The sequence below is a fragment of the Dermacentor silvarum genome, chromosome 4, assembly GCF_013339745.2.
Source record: "Dermacentor silvarum isolate Dsil-2018 chromosome 4, BIME_Dsil_1.4, whole genome shotgun sequence".
NCBI lineage: Eukaryota > Metazoa > Arthropoda > Arachnida > Ixodida > Ixodidae > Dermacentor > Dermacentor silvarum.
The window spans coordinates 218455610-218474959 of record NC_051157.2 but is presented as its reverse complement, the minus strand read 5'-3'; the positions used below and the strand labels follow the sequence as shown (position 1 = coordinate 218474959).

General features: G+C 44.4%; 2 protein-coding genes across 2 annotated transcripts; one reads left to right on the top strand and one right to left on the bottom strand.

Moving 5' to 3' along the window:
* Nucleotides 1–1189: 1189 nt before the first annotated feature.
* On the bottom strand, nt 1190–10834 carry LOC125945153 (uncharacterized). Its single transcript, XM_049666761.1, has 10 exons — nt 10703–10834; nt 10147–10260; nt 9502–9581; nt 9215–9397; nt 8263–8356; nt 6231–6389; nt 4884–5090; nt 4684–4819; nt 3195–3268; nt 1190–2219 (listed from the first exon to the last, which is right to left on the bottom strand). Exons 1-10 carry the CDS (start codon nt 10832–10834, stop codon nt 1953–1955), a joined length of 1446 nt encoding a protein of 481 aa, XP_049522718.1. The 3' UTR covers nt 1190–1952.
* Nucleotides 10835–11376: 542 nt separating this feature from the next.
* Nucleotides 11377–17608, top strand: LOC119449283 (uncharacterized). The gene is made up of 2 exons (XM_037712459.2): nt 11377–11512; nt 13293–17608. The coding sequence occupies exon 2, from the start codon at nt 13293–13295 to the stop codon at nt 15657–15659; it is 2367 nt and encodes a 788-aa protein (XP_037568387.1). The 5' UTR covers nt 11377–11512; the 3' UTR covers nt 15660–17608.
* The last annotated feature ends 1742 nt before the right edge of the window (nt 17609–19350 follow it).

The window sequence follows — 19350 nt, the reverse complement described above, 5'->3', positions numbered from 1 at the left end:
ACAGCTTGTTTTGGTCTTTTTCTAGTGACGTTGCAATATGTGGTCACGTCAAAGCAGGACATAGCGACATTTTGACACTCATTCCAGCTTGCTAGGTTGCCCTGTATCCTAGTGCGCATTACAAGGGTCTATATGTAGCAGCATAGTGGACAACGGAGCGAGCCGCAGCAAGTGTCGAAACGTTGCAATGCCCTGCTTTGACGTGACCACATACTGTGATATCATGGCACAGTATACAGCTGGGAAATGAAACCATAACTCTCTGTAGAAAAGCTATTCCAAGCAATTATTCGCGTTGCTCTGAGGCTTTTCACTATCTTCTTTAGGATTAGCTTTAGGACATTCATTTACCGTAAGAAATGAAGTTTTCAGGCACTGCCCACAACTAGAGTATACCTTTGTGGGGATTGAGGAATGCGCCTGCACCATTGCGCGAGCTTCACCTGATCTGCCATCCCTACGTTTTCCCCCTCGGTTCCACTCGCAACCGGCTTCAGCGGCGGCACTCCACTCGCAACAGTTTGCGGTGGGGGCAGGACGCTGACGTCTGGACGCGGCCTTGCTGACTGCCGAGTGTGTCTCTTTATCTCCGGGACCAGTGCAGGGTACGTACATGATTTCCTCTCGTCTGCCGGCACCTTTGCCCGTGTGGGGAGCGCGTACTTTGTGCTAATCCTTTCCTGACTCTAAGCCGAAGAGCGGCGCCTAGTGCTCGTGTGAGGTCGTACCACACCGAGCCACACTTGCTGAAGGAGATTGCCTGAGCTCTTGCGAGTTGGCCCATTGGTCATCGCGAGAACAAGTAGCATAACCGCCAGGACTATTCCCAACTGCGTGTCCCTGCTTGAGCCTGTGCTTTCGCAGAGACGTGTTATAGGTGCTTGTGTCTATTTTCACTCTTGGTGCGGGACCCCTTTGGTTCGCCGCCTCCCGGGTGTTTGTGCAGTGTTGGTGCCGCCGGAGTCTGTAAACGGTTTCCGTTAACTCAGGGCAATACCGTGTTCATGCGTGCGTCGCTCGGTAGCCCCTTGCAGGCTGAGTTCGTGCACAGCGGTGCTGGAGGCGACGGCTGACACGGCCCTGTGGCTCACTAAGCTCGAACCCGCGGTGGTCGGTACTCCTGCGAGACGCTAAAACCCCACAGTGGTGCTGCCCAGACGGCGCCAGTGTGGGGTTTTAGCGTCTCACAGCAGTACCGACCACCGCGGGTTCGAGCTTAGTGAGCCACAGGGCCGTGTCAGCCGTCGCCTCCAGCACCGCTGTGCACGAACTCAGCCTGCAAGGGGCTACCGAGCGACGCACGCATGAACACGGTATTGCCCTGAGTTAACGGAAACCGTTTACAGACTCCGGCGGCACCAACACTGCACAAACACCCGGGAGGCGGGGCACCAAAGGGGGAGTCCCACACCAAGAGTGAAAATAGACACAAGCACCTATAGCACATCGCTGCGAAAGCAGAGGCTCAAGCAGGGACACGCAGTTGGGAATAGTCCTGGCGGTTATGCTACTTGTTCTCGTGATGACCAATGGGCCAACTCGCAAGAGCTCAGGCAATCTCCTTCAGCAAGTGTGGCACGACCTCACACGAGCACTAGGCACCGCTCTTCGGCTTAGCGTCGGGAAAGGATTAGCACAAAGTACGCGCTCCCCGCACGGGCAAAGGCACCGCGCACGAGCTCAAGTCCTAGTCACAAAGGTGTCGGCGGACGAGAGGAAATCATGTACGTACCCTGCACTGGTCCCGGAGATAAGAGACACACTCGGCAGTCAGCAAGGCCGCGTCCAGACGTCAGCGTCCTGCCCCCACTGCAAACTGTTGCGAGTGGAACCGTGGGGGAAACGTAGGGATGGCAGAACAGGTGAAGCCACCACAATGGCAACGGCGCATTCCTCAATCCCCACACTTTGCACCATACTGCAGGACAGTGCAAATGTTTCCCACTGTTCGATCACTGCTTATATGCTTTGAAAAAATTGATCAGCTCTAGGGCTTTCACACGTGGCTTTGTGTGGCTTAGATTCAAAAAAGCATGTTCCAAGAATGTTAACTGTTTACATGCTTTCCTAGGATACTCAATATGAAACACCCAGAATGAGGAAAACAGGCATGCAATCCCTGCTAATAAGTTCGACACACTGAAGAGCCGCTGGCCATCCACAAAGAGGTCCAGGGCTCCATCAGACCTAACCAATGATGGGGTCAGCTGTGGTGCTTCCTGCATAAAAGTAACAGATACTTATAAATCATATCACAAGGTATACGCACCTGTGCTGGAAGTTGAAGCATGTTCAGGCCCTCTAAATCGTGCTCGGAAATGAGCTGTTAAACCCAAGTTACAGCGACTTCGAGTACTTACAGCGGACAGCTGGGCTAGTTGGCAAATCGACATTTCATGCATTTCCATGGCTTATAAGAAATAGGAAAATTTTAAAGATGAAAGATGCAAGGAGAGGTGGGACGCTGGTCTTCAACTGATTGTAATGCATGAAAAGGTGCAAGTATATACGTACATTCACTGATCATGCGCCAACAGACGGCCGAACGTGAATTATTATGCATGCTTCAAACTACTTATCAAAGATGCGTGGCAGACAGGCTTTGATTGGGGTAAATGTTTACTTTCATTAAGACCAATGGAAGCTGTACTGATACATTTATAGTTTTCTTTTTTAACGAAAAAATCTTCGATAATCACACGGCACTTTTCGTCCTTTTACCTGCCTAGAACACGTGTGCTGTTAAATACTAGTGCGCAGTGGCATCGTTTACAATGGTCTGCTAAGTGACCAGATCCCGCTAGTGCCCGGACTTGCACACAGTGTTCTCTCAATCTGTCTTGAACACAACGACCGGTCCGGCGGACTTAACATTTGCCAAAGGACAGGGGGATGTGGTAAACAACCCCAGTACTACACGCAATGAAAGGGATAGCATGCTTCTTCGTGCAGGCTGGACCTTTGTGCCCTCGTTCGTTCACTGCTCAACATATGCGAGCTAGCTTTTCAGGCGCTGAAAACAGCAGAGGGACATCACACTTGGCGGCTGTGCATTTGAAGCATTGTGACAGGCGGTGCACATAAGGCACAACCGCTCGTTTATCCAGCTGAGTCTGGATGCCTTTTGCGTTTAAAGTGTGGTGTCCCTGTGCTATTTTCTACTTGCGCATGAATGTCAATACCATAGCACTCACCGTTGTGAAGATGGTGTCGAGCTGCTCCTTGCAGCGCGCTGCTACGAACTCCAGCACAGCCAGCACAGGTTCCTCTGCAAGGTGCAGTGGAATGTTGTTATTTTCGTAAAATAGCAAATTCATTCACTCCCAGCAGCTTCTAACCAGCTCATACTGTAATATACTGTACAACAATATACTGCAGCAAAGCACAACCAGTACTTTTTTTGTACCCATGGCTGAGCAACTGAAGTGCGTGAGGTGATTAGAGTGGATGAAAATTCATATTGATATCTCAATCTCTGAACCAGCTCCCAAGGCAAAGGGAGACTACATTTCAAAAAAAAATGCAGGATCTACATTATAGGTCAGGAAATACCTATCGCTTTTAAATTGTGCTTACATTCACCTGACCCTGCTGTTTCGCTAGCCTTCACAACACCACCAGCATAACTATAAACTTTCGTGGCAGACAAGGTGGTAGCTATTGCTTAAAAATTTCATTAAACACTTTGGAAATGTTCACCTAAATAGTCAATTTTTAGCATAAACCATAATCGCAAATCATGCCACATCATTTCGCAAACTTGCAGTGTATCTTCACAAAATTATACGAAGCTATATAGACCCTTTTCGTAGAGTAGATTGCTCAAGGAGAACGAGATGGCACTTTGGGCCTCCGCGAAACTGCCTCAAGCAAAAGCACACAAATGCTTCTACACTTCTACCATAAGATTGCATGTCGATTGCTAATACACTGTGCTCTATTCATGCTGCAAAAACAGTGACCCGCGTACTAAAGAGAGGAATGAATCTGTGTGCAAGGTACAGGCAAACCGCTGCTACACTAGGACTGCCTATGTTGCTTGCTCTTCGCAATGCGCAGCTTCCCCGAGAACCAGAAAATGCACTCATCACCAGTGTTAGATCACTTACATCAAAAGAGAGGACTTTAACCCCGAAGTGTTGGCAAGAGTGAGCACTGGCACTGGCTGGAATGGCAAGTTTCTCGCACATCCAATTAAACTTATTCACTTATGCCCACTCTATCGACCACGTGAATGTGCACACACTTTAAATCAATGCGATGAAGCATGGTTGACAGACCACTCAACACGCTACTGTTCTAAAGCTGCAAAATGAGCAAATACTAGAACTGTAATTGAAAACTTTTTTATAAACTGGGGTTATTTAATCACCAAAATTTCGTAGATCTGTGCACTTCATTTTGCCTCATTTTCAACATAACCTCCAGAGGTTTAAACCTGTGATTTCATGCTTAAAAACAGAATGCTTTAGATGATATGGCATACCAAGGGATGTTATGTGAATAAACAAATCAAAACATCACTGATGTGGGCAGTTATTCAGAGCTGTTTTATGCATTAGAAAATGCATTGGAGGGCAAAAATTCAAAATTGGCACAACCTGCACCCGCAAGAATGACTATCATAACTACGGGTTTCTTGCCAACACTCTGAAAGTAGAGACAGTAACAATGTTGAATTACCAGTTGCCACTTCCGAGAACGTTGCCACCTCATCGGGACTTCCCCGATCAAGGATGACGGTCCCCATTTTACTGCAGCCATCTTGAATGCAGTCGGCTGCTGCCCTCTTGAAGAGAGTTTCGAACTCCACCAGCAGCTGAAAATGAAGTGCACAAGGATTACTACATATTGCATGCAAAAAAAAGAAGCTGAAAACATACCGAGACTTCCGTTGCCAAAAATGGGTACAGAAGTAATGCTTCAGCAAGCGTCATGCTTTTTAGGCGCTCGTGCCGATCTTGAGCTGTGGCTAGCAGCCTGGGTCGCAGCATCTCCTCATCCCTGCAGTGAGGATTCTTGTGGAGCCACTCGTTGTGCAGCGAGATAGAATCAACGGTTTCACCGTGTACAATCAAGTGGCTGCAATCCTGTAATACATACAACAAAAATGTTAGTAATACGGCTTTTAATTGATTTCAACGGTTTTGCATTAAGTTATGAAGTCAGTAGGGAACAATATGATAAACGGCAGAACAGAGTCTAACACTCTCAGTGGACCCGATAATCTATAAGTGGACTTTTGCCATGTGTTCCTTCGAACGGAAATGAAGCAGATAATGCTCACACCACCAAGTGACATACAAGCCAAGGAGGCGTCGAGCCACAAAGTGTACATTCTTAGGAGGAAAGCAAAATGGTGAGGGGATCAGAAAATATGCGGCCTATGGTTCATTTTAGTGCCACACTATAGTTGAACACAGTAATAATAAAATCACAGGAGAAAGCATGAAGTGTGAAGTCATCACAATATATGCTTGCCAGACATAGCTTCGATTTCGCAAGACTCGGCTCGTCCCGGCTCCAAGCCGAAATAAACAGCCGATAGTGCTCTTGGCACTGATAACGAGCTTGACACAGTGGAAAAGACTTGTCGGGGACACTTTCGGTGCCAAGTCATGCGAAATTTTGCGAACTTGTTTCTGAATTGCGATTTCTTAAATAAAGGCCCCATTTCTTGTCCCATTACATTTCTTGCATTACTTTCCCCCTCCCCTTTGTTTTTTAATGTGACTGGAAAGTATGCCCTTGCGTTACATACGACTAAGTCTGGCCATGTTGAGATCTTAAACTCCAGTTGAGCAATTTGAAATTAGCCTACCATTGTAAAGTATAAAGCAAGAGTGTACAAAAAATTTACAAATACAATAAAGCTGGGGAGGAGTTCAGATAGAATGCAGGTGGAAGGTCTCTCTATCTGCCCTTAATTGGTTCTGCATTAGGAAAAGCGTTCGCCCATAGAAACGTAGTGGCTGGGAACTTGCCATGCCACTTGATCATAATGAGATGAGCCAAAGAGTAAGGTGGGCTGCCTTTGAACATTGGCACTTGCTTCATATTTTGTTGTACCCACACAAATTAGCCTTGGCAATGAACTAACGAGGACTTATGCTTTTCTACAGCCATCAACCAGATAAAATAACTGACAAAATACACTTGCTATGCATGTGCCTTCCCAAAAGAAAGCTGCATGGAAAGCTCAAGAAAAAAATATTTTAAATGCAACTTACGAACAGGCGGCACAACTTCTTGTTAGGTGCATTTGATGGGGGCACCTTTGTCCCTGTGTGGTGGGCCTTCCGCTTCACTGTCTGCATTTCCTCAGAAGGATGCTCGACCTTCTTTCGCATGTTCTTAAATTTTGCCCGCAGTCCCAGCACCCATGACTCCTGTAAATTAATTTGAACGATAAGACAAAAACCAGTATAATACAAGTACCAAAAGGAAACAAACTATTAGAGTGGCTCATATGTTCATCAACAGTGCCTCAAAGGGCACTACAATGACCTGTTATTACTACTTGTAGAGCGGCATGAAGATGCAATTTGCTTCTATGTACATCCCATCTATAATACAATAAAAATAAATGTCACCAGATGTCACTATGGCTTGACAACAATTGGGCACATGATGTCAAGCAAGACAAGCACAAACTGTTGTCTCGTGTGCATTAAAATGTCTAAAGTTGCTTCTGTTCAGTGCTCCAAAATAATCCTTGCATCAAATGAAGGGGTCGGAGAGGTCCTGCTCTTAAAGCTTCATCCTAAGCAGTTATCTCAAAACTGAAGGACAGAAATGCATTGCTAATGCTTGCCATTTGCACATAGCTCCACTAAGATTCAGAAAGAAAAGCAGGCCTGCTGATGGCATCTGGTTCACCAAAGTTGCACATAGGTATTCCACAAGTTTACTAAAGAATTGCAAACTAAACATGCGCATTATTAAAGGTGCACACACACACACACACACACACCACACAGGTGCTACTTCCAACGCTTTATTTTTGTGACCCTGTTGCTACTTTATACACTACTGACACCAGCGTAAGCTAGGCATACCAGTGCACAGCACAGAAAAAGAAAGTACAAACGCTTGACAACAAATGAAAACCAAGCAATCCATACTGTCATTCCTAGAAAATTAGGTTATTTGACTATTAGGACTTCACAAGCAATGCTTACAATCTCTCTCAAGTTTTTGAATCTCACACACTTCAGTAATCTCTCTAGCAAGCTGATTCTCAATTTGACCGACAATTCTGCAGGTATCAAACAATGGACGACAGCCAATGTCTTGCAGTGCATCACAAAAACATTACTAGGCAGATTATCGAAGCATGAAATTGAAAAGCTTGGTGAAATATTTTCTTAGAATGGCAACACAGAATACTTAGACTTTTTATACGTCGTCAAGTGTTTGAATTTTTTTGTATTCCGCACTGATATGCCAAGATTACACTGATGTTAACAGTGCATATAGTAGTAACAGGGTCGCAACATTAAACTGTTCAAAGTAGTGCCTGTGTGTATGTGCCTTTCTTTTACGCCCACGTCTAGTTAATGCTTCTTTAGTCATTCTTATGGCATCTGGTTTCTATGGCCAGGCAACCATTTTTGCAAGCAGCCTTTGAAAAGAACTTTACCATGTTTCAAAACATCACATGCCCATGCTGCTCTAAGGGTGAATTAGCATCATGCAGACAATGCAGTAGTCCTAACAAAGCTAGCATTTCAGCTGTTTCTCCTAAAAACAAGGAAACCAAGCATGCACAACTTGCAAACTCATTTTGTGTGGCCACAGTGGACAAACAGATATGACACAGTCAAGTAGGTTCAAGTTTACATCACTCTGATTGGTAATGGCACTTTTTCGTTCCAGGATTGAGAATTTTGGATTCATTATTCTCCCAGGGTAAACTATTACAAAGCAGTCTTCCTACACTGCTGGAGGTTTCATTAAAGCTACGAGCAGATAGATCTTTGAGGAGGCATTAAAGAGTAACACTAAATGAGTTTAGACTGATAAAGCATTCTTAAAAGCTCGATATTCATTCATTTTGTGACAATTGGTTCATTATTGCAAGAAAACAAAGGCCAACGTTTCATTTCTTATATTTTAGGAATGCATATAATTCATAAAACCTTATCACTCACTACTGCCGCGCTATAACTACTAGAAAAGCAAACAGACTTACATTACGTGCATTATAAAAGCAACAGCACTAAGTATTACACTGAAAGATAAAGAAAGACGACGAATCACCATTCCACTCTGATCTTCAATGTCATCCTTTAGGTGCGGATACTTGGTGATTAGTCTCTCCACTGCCGTTCTATAGAGCAGCTTACTGGGCAGCCTATACGGGAATAAAGAAAGTGATTGCATTAGCAAGATATACATAATACATCCAATGTATTAGCAAAAAGTGCACAAAAGCATCCTACTGTGTTCAAAAAGGTATCAACAGAGCCTTTAATGCATAACCGCTATGCTCTAACACAAACCAAACAGATAGTTAACGAGCTCCAGAGGGCATTGCAGCGACACGATAACAAGGTCCGAACAAGTTTCTCACATCACCTTTCCTCTCTGCCGCGCTTCCTGTCATGTATATACATGCTCCAAACCACCCCCCGACGCGGCATGCAAGATTGCAACAGCAGCAGAAAATTCGAAGAGGCAATGAGATCTTCGCTTTAAAGAATAGGCAGCAGTGCTCAACACATGAACATGACACGGTTCCTCTGCTCCAGTATTAAAGGAGGCAGGGAAGAAACACTGCTTGCGGGCGCTAGTCCAGACAAAAGGAGAGAGTGTCTGCTTTGACAGCGACGCTCACCTCCTGGTGGCATGGTAACAGGATGGTTAATTCTATTTTCTTGAATCATGTTTTGAAAATTATTTTGTTAAAATGCTCCTGGACGGTCTTTTCGAACTTCCAGTGAATAACCGAAATTCGCAACGGGGGCCTGGTAAGGGTCCTTTTAAATTGACATTAGGACAAAATTGCGACGTCACTAAGAGTAAAATTTCGGCATCATAACAGGCAAGACGTACGACATCATGGTACGGTGTGCATCCAATATAAAATGTACTATGAACTCGCTAAAAGATGCTAAAAAATTTGAAGCCCACACCAACACTGCCTTCATCAATGACAGCAACTAAAATATGCATGCAATAATGGCAGAACCAGCATAAAAGCACTGCTTACCACGCTATCTTCACACAGGCTTGAAATAGCCCATCTGTAATGGCGCGTCGAACTCGGCCACTTATGGGTACTTTCCTTCGTAAGATGTCCTCGTAAGGGCCAAACGACGGTAGAACAAACTGCAAGTAATCGCCGCGACTTTGCAGTGGCACACGCTCTGGAATGCCATCCAGACCAGAGGTGCTGACAAAAAGGAAAAATATATATACTCAGTCGCAGCCAAAAAATCACAACAAACAATAATACACTATATAGGCTTGGTTTAATCATGAGACAAGCATTTTTACCTGGGAATGGTGCAGTCACTGCTGCACACGGTGCTGGTGCTGGCGGCAGCGTCTGCATCCTGCACAGCAGGTCTGGCATGCTGCAAAACCAAGAGGCATGCTTATAGAGTACATGGCTGCAATTTCACTTCAGCAGAAACTTTTTACTATAAACTAACAGTGGGGAAATGGGGTTTTGCCACATGTAATCTAAATACCAATTGCTTCCTAATGTTCCCGCTGATAAACAGCAGCTACTCATACAAGTGTTACCATTTATCTGCGTACAAAAGTTTTGTCCCTCAAGCACAACCTTGTTTCTGAAATACATTCCTCTCTCATAAAGTGAGCCACTGTGAATCGTGACCTGCATGTTCAGATTAGGCGTAACAGCAGCAGAACGTGCACTTACACTAATTATTTTCCTTATACTGCGTGGATTGTGTACTGCCAATCTATGTCAGCTCTACCTTTTGGAGCATGCTGTGTATGAGCTCAGCATGTTCTACGGAGCTGGTCTGGTAAGCTGCTAAATAAACAATAACTATTAGTAGATTCTATTTGTGTGTCTTTTATAATGTCTACTTCCGTGCTGAGTTTTCCTGGGTAGCCGGAAAGAATCGTTTGTACTTTTCCACACATAGAAGTGCCACACAAATTACTCACGTCGTCTGGTTCAGGCACTAATTTTTTTGCCAGCTTCACTTTGCCCTTGTGGGGGACGATGGCTTCCGGCTCCATATCAATAAAATCCTCCAGGATTTCATCGTAAATCTGGATCTAAAACAGATTTATAAACAGAATGAACATAAACAATCTGCACGCAGTACATAAACACAAAGACCTCACATAGCCTACGCAGTACATAAACACAAAGGCCTCACATAGCCCTAGTTGCAGTTACTACCAATAAAAAAAAAGCCTTCTCCCATAACATTACCAGTGATAATGGAACAGCCATAATGACTGTACCCGGATCACATTAACAAAAACATTAAAAAGACGCGAAAACATCACGACAGAACCCGAGGCTTGAGTGCGAATAAAAACGGCTCACTGTCGTTCTAACACGACACCGACCATGCAACGCTGCCCTAGTTCCTTCATAAGTACTTCAAATATTATTTAGTTATTATTCAAACATTATTTAACATTATTCTTCGACGAGTCGAACAAAGAGTCGAACTCTTCGTAAGCATTAAAAATTCGGCATGGCACTTACCAAGGTGCTGTCTGAAAGCGTCGTGATTGCCGAAAGAGCAGCCACAACTTCTCGATGTACACCTGTTCTCAGTGTAAGTTTCTTTCGCTCGCCGGTCTCCAGGATTGCGAGGCATACAATAGCGTCGGCCATCTCGACTCGCTCACGTGGAGATGGGGTGGATGGGGAAAAAGCACGTGCGAGCAATCACTGTGAAAAATGCCGCGCAAGTGACGCGAGAATCGAGACGCGAGCTTGCGAGACGAGATAGAACGAGCACAGTCGCGGCGCACGTTAAACTCCAACAAATCTTTTAAATTGTTCAAAAATATTCGTTTGCTGAGGAATCAGTAGATTGAGGCGTCATCTATGGTGAGTTAAAAAAAGTTTCTGCGCGTTTTGCCAAGGCTTTTATGGTTTCAAGCTTACATTTCCTCCCCTAGATGGCAAAGCAATACGCAAGGTTTTTGCTGTGCAGCTCATTCACATATGCTCATTTGTTTCAGAGAGTAGCGCCACCCAGCGTCATCGTCATTTGTGTCTTGTTTTAAGCAGCGGTTGTGATACATAGCTGATACCAACTGTGATACATAGTTGGTCTTTATTCTGTGATTTCACGGTGAGCCTATTTCATTGACGAAATGCTACGTGTGAAGATGTACCCAATGTACATACCTACTGATTTTTTCGAGATGATTCGCTCCCACAACACTACGGCCACCACTTCCAAGGCTTATCACCCAACAGGTGTGTCTGCTCTGCCAGTGCGCGCTGACTTGAGCCGCAAATGGTACAACACCTCCATTCTGTGCTGAGCTCGTAGGCGTGAAGGTAAGACGTACTAGTACCCCTCGTTATTATATTACCGCTCATGGCGACCGATTGCTATTCCTAAGAAGTTTTTATATAGTTAGACCGTATTTCATCAGTACGGCCAACAAGACGGCAGCGCTAGCGCGCTGGGCTGTCGCAGAATCGTTGTCGTTTCGTTGAGAAAAAAAGAAAAAACAGACATACACATACACACACACTCGTGCGCCACCTTTTAAGAATGCCTTTTAATTGGTCATGTCGCTCGCATTCCAGGCTTCTTATTCCACAGTCGATCAAGAGTATTTAAAGCTAGCCGTCGTTTTCTGAGCAAATTACACATTCATGGGCCTTAATACGATGGGTCAGCTGAGAGGGTGGCTAGGCGCGCGTCAGTATTCTTGAAAGTATGAAAGCACTGATCCGACCCAGTGCTGTCATTTCGTCGACTACCACTAATACCGATGTCACACTGGCACGTGCGATCGAAAAGATGTGCAATGCGCAGATCGCGATCAATGGTTCCGAATGGAGCGAAATCGCGGCCAAAAAATGTTCTTGCACCCGATCCTGCCAACCCTCAATCCAAAATGCCCATGCGACAGGGCTATTAACGGCTTTGAGACGACCTTTGCTACTTTCCATTCAGTGTTTTTTATTCAAATCAATTTGTCACTTGCTAATTGGTCTTAAAATGTATTTTGTGAGGTGTGAGGTAACGATAGATACTAATAAATGTAGAGCTATCCGCATTTCCCATACTTACTCAGCCTTGCTTGTGAAAATAGCTTGAAACAACAAAAGGTCAAAGAAGAGGATTAAATGGATGCAGCACTGGTCCTTTCTTTGTCCTTAGTTATTCCGTGCTGTTTTTACATGTATGTTATACCAACACGCCCAATGTATGGTTTTAAATCTTATACTAGCCTGTGCAGCATACATACTGAATAACTTTCCTTTGTGATTACCTGGGCATCCATATAATTAACCTGTTTTGGAAATAACACGTGCAGCACACATTCTCTAAAGCAAACTGTACCTGAGGTTGTTTTAAAAATTTCACCACACCTCAGCTCCATTACAACTGTTGATGGTTATGCCCTCCATTTGTCCATCTATATTTGAAAACGCTTCATCTAATTGGGACTCATATCAGGCTGCATTAAAGTAATTTAGACACATTCAAAGCACTAGAAAATCACTCCATCCCCTTCTTATTGTCTGATTACCATCTAACAGCATCACACATTTCTCTTTTCCATAAAACTTACTATCATAACACAGTACTTCGTTTCATTTGAATTCACCCAGTATCATTTTTTGTCAGTCTGTCCAGGCCATCATCATAAGGTCAGCATGCACGCCCATAGCAATGTCCCGTGCTCACAGTCATTTGAAAATGTCCAACAAATATAATATGTTGTACCTACATTATTGCTTAACCTTTGTGGCCCTCCTCTCTCTAAAATGCACTGAGTAATCATATGTAACATCCTGCCTTTCTGTTTTATGTTAGAATAATTTATCATTAGTTTTCTAATAATGCCTTTTATATTTTGTGTATTTTTGTGTCAGCCTTTAAACTCTTGCTTTTTCTGCATCACTGTACCACTAAATCTGTTGCTGGTGAAAATACTTATCTGCTGTATGTTTGTTGCCCCTTCCCTAATGTGCTTGTATATATTATGAAGGCATCACAAATTAATTAATATCACTGGCCTCCTGGCTGCATCCTATTGCTTTTAAAGCTAAGTAACAATATTCATTGTATCATTTATTGCCCTGCACATTTATATTCCAGATGGAGCATCGAAACATCTTCAAATGCCACCGATGTCACCAAAGGACATATTCTTTGGCAAACCTCTTTCGCCACTTTTGCACCTGGCATGGTACAGAAGCTAATTGGAACTGCAATTTGGAAAGCTGTGCCAAGACATACCAACTGTACAGCTCATTCCGAAAGCATGTTGGCCGGCACCACAGTCATCTGTTTCTTACCAACACGAGTGAAGACCAGGTGGTGCTGCCAGTAACTCACAACACTGATGACACGATAGATGACTTATCCAGTGAGCCCTGTGACGAGGAGCCTCAACAAGCATGTAGCCCCAGTGTTGATGCTCATGATGTTAATGGCCAGTGTGCCAGGCAGCTTACCTCTCTATTGCTTAAATGGCAAGAAGGCCGACAGTTGCCAGAGAGCACAGTTAACGAAATTGCAAACGACATCATAAATTTTGCTACTGAGTTTAAAGGCACCTTGCAATCGGTCGACATGAAAAACCTTGAGCACCTCAGGACCAAGTTGGGTAGAGAAAATGAATGGAAAAGTATATTTACTTTTGTTTCACCTCAGACCATCCATCTTTCAAATCAAGATTCTAGTGAATGCTTTGAATACATCCCACTTTTGGAAACCCTGAGGGCTGTAGCAGCAGTGCGCAATCTTTTTGAGGGAACTGAAGAAAACAGCTCAACTCTGCTGCGGGACATGCATGATGGCACATATTTTAAACAGCATAGCATATTCAAAAATGCAAGCACTCAGAAGCTGTTGGCGCTCCAGCTCTATTTTGATGAATTTGAGCTTTGCAACCCCCTGGGGAGCAAGCGAGGAAAACACAAAGTTCTGGCTGGATATCTGACAATTCTGAATTTGCCACCAAAATGCCGCTCGAAACTCACAGACAAATACCTTGTTCTCCTAGCAAAAACATCCACTGTATCCAAGTTCACTCTGCACAAAATTCTTGAGCCACTTGTTAATGACATCTGCCAACTCGAAACAAATGGTATTGACCTTAATGGAGAGATTGTTAAGGGGTCACTTTTGCTTGTGAGCGGCGACAATTTGTCAAGTCACCAGCTGGGTGGTTTCCGCGAATGCTTCTCATCTGGCCGCATTTGCCGCTTCTGCTTGGCTTCCAAAGGAGAGATAAATGAAAAGTGGCATGAAAGAGACTTCATAATCAGAACAAAGCAAATGCATGCGCATCATGTTCAGCTAACAAAGCAGGATCCAAGTCTCTCCAATGCATATGGTATCACAGGTGAAAGCTGCCTGAGTCCTCTTCACTCGTTTGATGTAACCAAAGGCTTGCCACCAGATGTAATGCATGATCTATTTGAAGGTGTCATTCCACTTGTCATGAAGTGTGTCATTAGACACTTGATATCAAATCGTGTTTTCACGCTAGATCAGTTGAATGACAGGCTTGCTGCATTTGCTTTTCAAGGTGCAGACAAGAAATCCAAGATACCCCCTTTGTCACGCCAGGCAGTATTTGGAACCTCTGTCATAAAAGGTTCAGCAGCTGAAAAGCTCTGTTTTTTTCGTTTTTTCTCTCTTCTTGTCGGTGACAGTGTCCAAAAGGGGAATGCTGCATATGAGGTGTACCTCACGTTGCGCGCTGTAGTGGACATAGTTCTTGCACCTCAAGTGAGCCGTAGTGCAGCTGCATATTTGAAAGTTCTGGTAGAGGATTTCTATGATGCATTTAGAGAAACTTTTCCAGATGTAAACATAATTCCAAAAATGCACTACTTAATCCACTACCCAAGACTTCTACTTATGTATGGCCCCCTTTCTAAATTGTCGTGTATGCGTTTCGAAGCTAAGCATCAATTTTTTAAATCCCTTGCTAAGAGAATTCGCAACTTCAAGAACATATGCTCAACACTAAGTCGCCGGCATCAGATGCACTTGATGTATGCCTTAGCTCAGCCCCAAGAAACATATATCACTGTAGGGAGCAAAAGTATTGACCCAAGCTCACTACCTGACCTTTTAAAGGATAGGTTTCAAGACCTGGGACTGCTTACTACAAATGTGTGCTCTGTAACTTCAGTTACTGTCTCTGAAAGGGAAGTGGCTGTGGGCTACGTGCTACCCATCATTATACCGAATGATGGCCTCCCTCACTTTGCTGAAGTAACACTGATTGCAATGTGTAGCTCACAGTTGTTTGTTCTTGCAACACTTCTCAGCACAAAATACTTTGATAACCACATTCATGCCTTTCTTGTAGAACGGACGACTCACAGTGTCATAATTGAGAATATTGCCCACTGTGGAGAGTTTTTTGACCTCTTGTACGTGTACAAACACGGAAACCATTGCTGTGTCAGTCCTCGTTTTGCCTTCTTCACCGACTCAGATGACTAACATTGTGTATACACTGTATAAAACCCTGTAATAATTTCGCATGCTTTGATTCTGTATTACTATCCTCGCTAAGTCTCAGTTATTTGTAATGAATTTTCTTGTGTGCGTGTCATTCTCATGTGGGGCAGTTCATGGCTTGAAGTGGTTACAAATGTGCGATTGCATTGGCCGAGTCATTCAGCTCATTTCCTTTTTAAACACTCCTTGTGTTGTGTGTGTGAGCACGGCTTTCTTTTTTGGTAGTCTGGATATTCTGATCAAATTCAGCCCCAAAAAAGTGACTAATGTCTTAAATTAAATTATGGGGTTTTTACGTGCCAAAACCACGATCTGATTATGACGCATGCTGTAGTGGGGGACTTCGGAAATTTGGACCACCTGGGGTTATTTAGCGTGCACCTAAATCTATGCACACGGGTGTTTTCGCATTAATCTCTACATCAAGTGCGGAGATTCGATTCCCAAAGTCGCGTCCATTAGAATCTTGGGAATGACACTTGAAGGGGCGGGCACAAATGGCATCACCATTCACAAACTAGCAAAGAAGACGGATAGCATCATCGGTCTAATCAAGCGAGTAGCTAACAGAAGGAGAGGCCCGAGTGAAAAGAATCTGATAAGGCTCGTCCACGCTTTCTTGTTATGCCATTTCACGTACGTAGCGGCCATGCACGTCTGGAAGAGGGCCGAGCGAGACAAGCTAAATGCCATAATAAGGAGGGGGATAAAGAGCGCGCTCGGACTATCAAACTACACACGCACGAACCGACTTCTGCAGTTGGGCATTCATAATACACTGGAAGAAATTACAGGAGCACAGGAAAGGGCACAGATTCTCAGACTCTCCGGCACCATGGCGGGCAGACGACTCCTAACAGAGATGGGTGTCCCCCCCCGGCTAAAGTCAGACTCCTACCAGGGCCTTCCGAAAGAGCAGAAAGACCACATCATCATATCCCCCGCCCAGCGCAATGTGAAAAGAAGGAAGGCCAGGGCCGTGGCGCTCCTACGCCGGGCGACAGAACTCCTTGGCGGCAGCTGCTTCGTTGACGCGGCCCAATATGGCAACAGCAAAAATTTCACACTAGTGTCCATCAACCACAAGGGTTCGACCATTAACGCAGCTTCGGTACGAAGCACGTCGTCATGTGCGGCCGAGCAAGTGGCCATTGCCTTGGCACTCCTGGACGAGAAACATGCCAACATCTTCAGCGACTCCAGGACAAGCATCCGCGCCTTCAGCGTTGGCGCCGTGTGTAAGGAAGCCTGTCGCATCCTCGACGGCAAAAGCATCGCCACCCACACTCACGTGGTACCCCGCTCACATGGGATCCATCATGGGAGGCCCCACAAACCTCAATGAGCTGGCCCACTCCAAGGCGCGAGGTCTCGCTTTCCGCGACCATGGAGAACTCCCCGGCCGGTCAGGAGTGGTGGAGAACAGAGATCAACCGACAACATACAATGAAATTACGCAGTACTTTTATCTCGGCAGGAGAGACTTTCCCCTTCCTCACAAGAAGTTAAATAGAGCGCAGACATTGACCCTCAGATTACTGCAAACAGGCTCGTATCCCAGCCCAGCTTTATTACACAAGCTCTATCCCGACACTTATGCCAGTAGTTCTTGCAGGCACTGCAATGACTTCGCTAGCTTAGACCATATGTCTGGCGCTGCCCCTCGTTACGAGGCAGGGAACAAATAAATGAGGACAAGTGGCTCTCCGCTATCAAGAGCCCCGATGCCGGGGCGCAACTATGGGCTGTCCAGAGGGCCCACGATGCGGCGGTCGGGCATGGCCTGACTGTCCCAACGTGGGAGCGGCCCGCTGAGTCGCGTACCTCAGGACGTTCATTAAAGTTTTACATCCATCCTGGAGCACACTATGCGGCATAAGCAATGCCAGCAATGTGCCTACAACGTCTCATAAATGTTATTCAGAAGCTGACGACGGTGACTTAACGATGCTAGTAGCTGAACTTTTTGACAGCTCGTCCTCCGATGGTTTGGACTGAAGTCCTAAAAAATGTTTGTTTTATGCGCCTAAGAGGAGTTCTTGCGGCTTATAAAACATGTTTACAAAAAATTAAGTGCCCTAAAATGGGCAAGCACTGCATTTTGCAATGAGTGTACACTGGTGCGATTTGTATATTAACCTTTTTCGAAACTCTCAAGAAGTAAGGCGTGCAACTTGAAGTCTGGGAAATACGGTAGTCTTCATGATTCTAATCAACTGAGCTCAGAAGCGATCGTATGAACACATTCAAGGGGTAGTGTCTCACCATTAGCTGGCTATGTACAATCGAGTTTCACCATAGGCATTTGCAATCTGCCATTCATTCGGGTGTGCCAATGTGCCCACCACATGGGTGTGTTTGGGCTGCACAGCATGGGTCACTTTTTTTTATTTGGATGTCACATGTACACAAAAAGTGTATAAATGTGTGCAAGGAAGTTTGTTAAGGTGTGGAGAGATGTTCAAAGTTTCCTGTGTGTGATTTCACCATGAGTGTCACTGCAATAAAACTTAAGATGACTGTCATCCATGTTGTCGTTCAATTTTTATCTCACTTGGATTATTTACCCATTGTGAATGAGGCATACAGCCGTGCATGGCAAAAAAGTAGTGAGCGATTAGTGCAATACAGAAGCATGCACTATTGCATACCATAAAAAGGGTCGACCTATTATTATTTTTTTTTCATATTTGCATGGTCAGCTCAATACAAGGATGCCGTATTGCAGCATCCTTTAAATAAAAGCCTTGTAACTTGCCTGCTCACTATATTTTTATATTTGACAAGCAGCAGCGCTTACTAGATGAGGACGAAGAAAAGAGGATTGCTACACAAGCGCTGACTCTCAACTAAAAGTTTATTCGAAAAAAAACATGTAAATAAATGCTGAGTACATATTTGCTACAGTAATGCTTGCATGGCATGTAAGCATGCTCAAAAATGTATGTTATTAGCTAACCTCGTCTGATGAAGTGCACATAGGAAAAGGTGAGGCACACCAGAAGCTTTCAAGGAGATTAGGCATAAATATTTGTGAAATCAGTGGGAACCTTGTTTCTGTAGGCTAATTTACTTTTCTTTGCAAGTTAAATGTAATGGCACCGAAGGGTATGGGCAGACTTTTCTGTAACACATTACAAATTACGAAATTACTTGTAATAATTGTCTTTTTTCCCCAGTAATTTGTAATGGAAGTGTTATATAGTACAAAAAAGGTAAGGCATGCAGACACGGACACAAGAGAAGCGGACAACACAAATGCCGACTGTCAACTGCTTGGATTTCAATCCAAGCATTCCAAAGTAGTAAAAAACGGAATTGCCATGTCGTGCCATGCATGCACAAAATGAGTGCCAGTTTTATTGCACAGGTCCGGCGCCTATTAGAAGCAGGTTATCTTAGCATGGAAGTGGCCACTGTAGCTGAACACCTAAAGAGGTCGATTTTGCGGGAGATGAATGTGATTGCAGAAAGCAGTAATAGCAAGAAAAGTGTTGTGGCTATTCCTTACATTCATTCAGTATCACACAGGCTTAGGAAGGTTGCAAGTAAATATGGTGTTAAAGTTCTTTTTACTGCTTCCAATAAGCTAGGTAAGATATGTGCTGCCGTGCAGAGGAAAAGGAACAGGTGAAAGGCAAAAAAAGAACAGATATTTGTCCAGTGAAGTGCA

Bases quoted from the DNA above. Each gene is read 5' to 3' on its own strand.
- LOC125945153 (XM_049666761.1), bottom strand. From the start codon at position 10,834: ATGGCCGACGCTATTGTATGCCTCGCAATCCTGGAGACCGGCGAGCGA. The intron at 9,582-10,146 runs GTGAGTAATTTG...TTGGTTTTGCAG, and splicing joins TAGTGCCTGAACCAGACGAC to CATGCCAGACCTGCTGTGCA. The intron at 3,269-4,683 runs GTAATTCAACAT...TGCACCTTGCAG, and splicing joins GTTCTCGGAAGTGGCAACTG to AGGAACCTGTGCTGGCTGTG.
- LOC119449283 (XM_037712459.2), top strand. From the start codon at position 13,293: ATGGAGCATCGAAACATCTTCAAATGCCACCGATGTCACCAAAGGACA.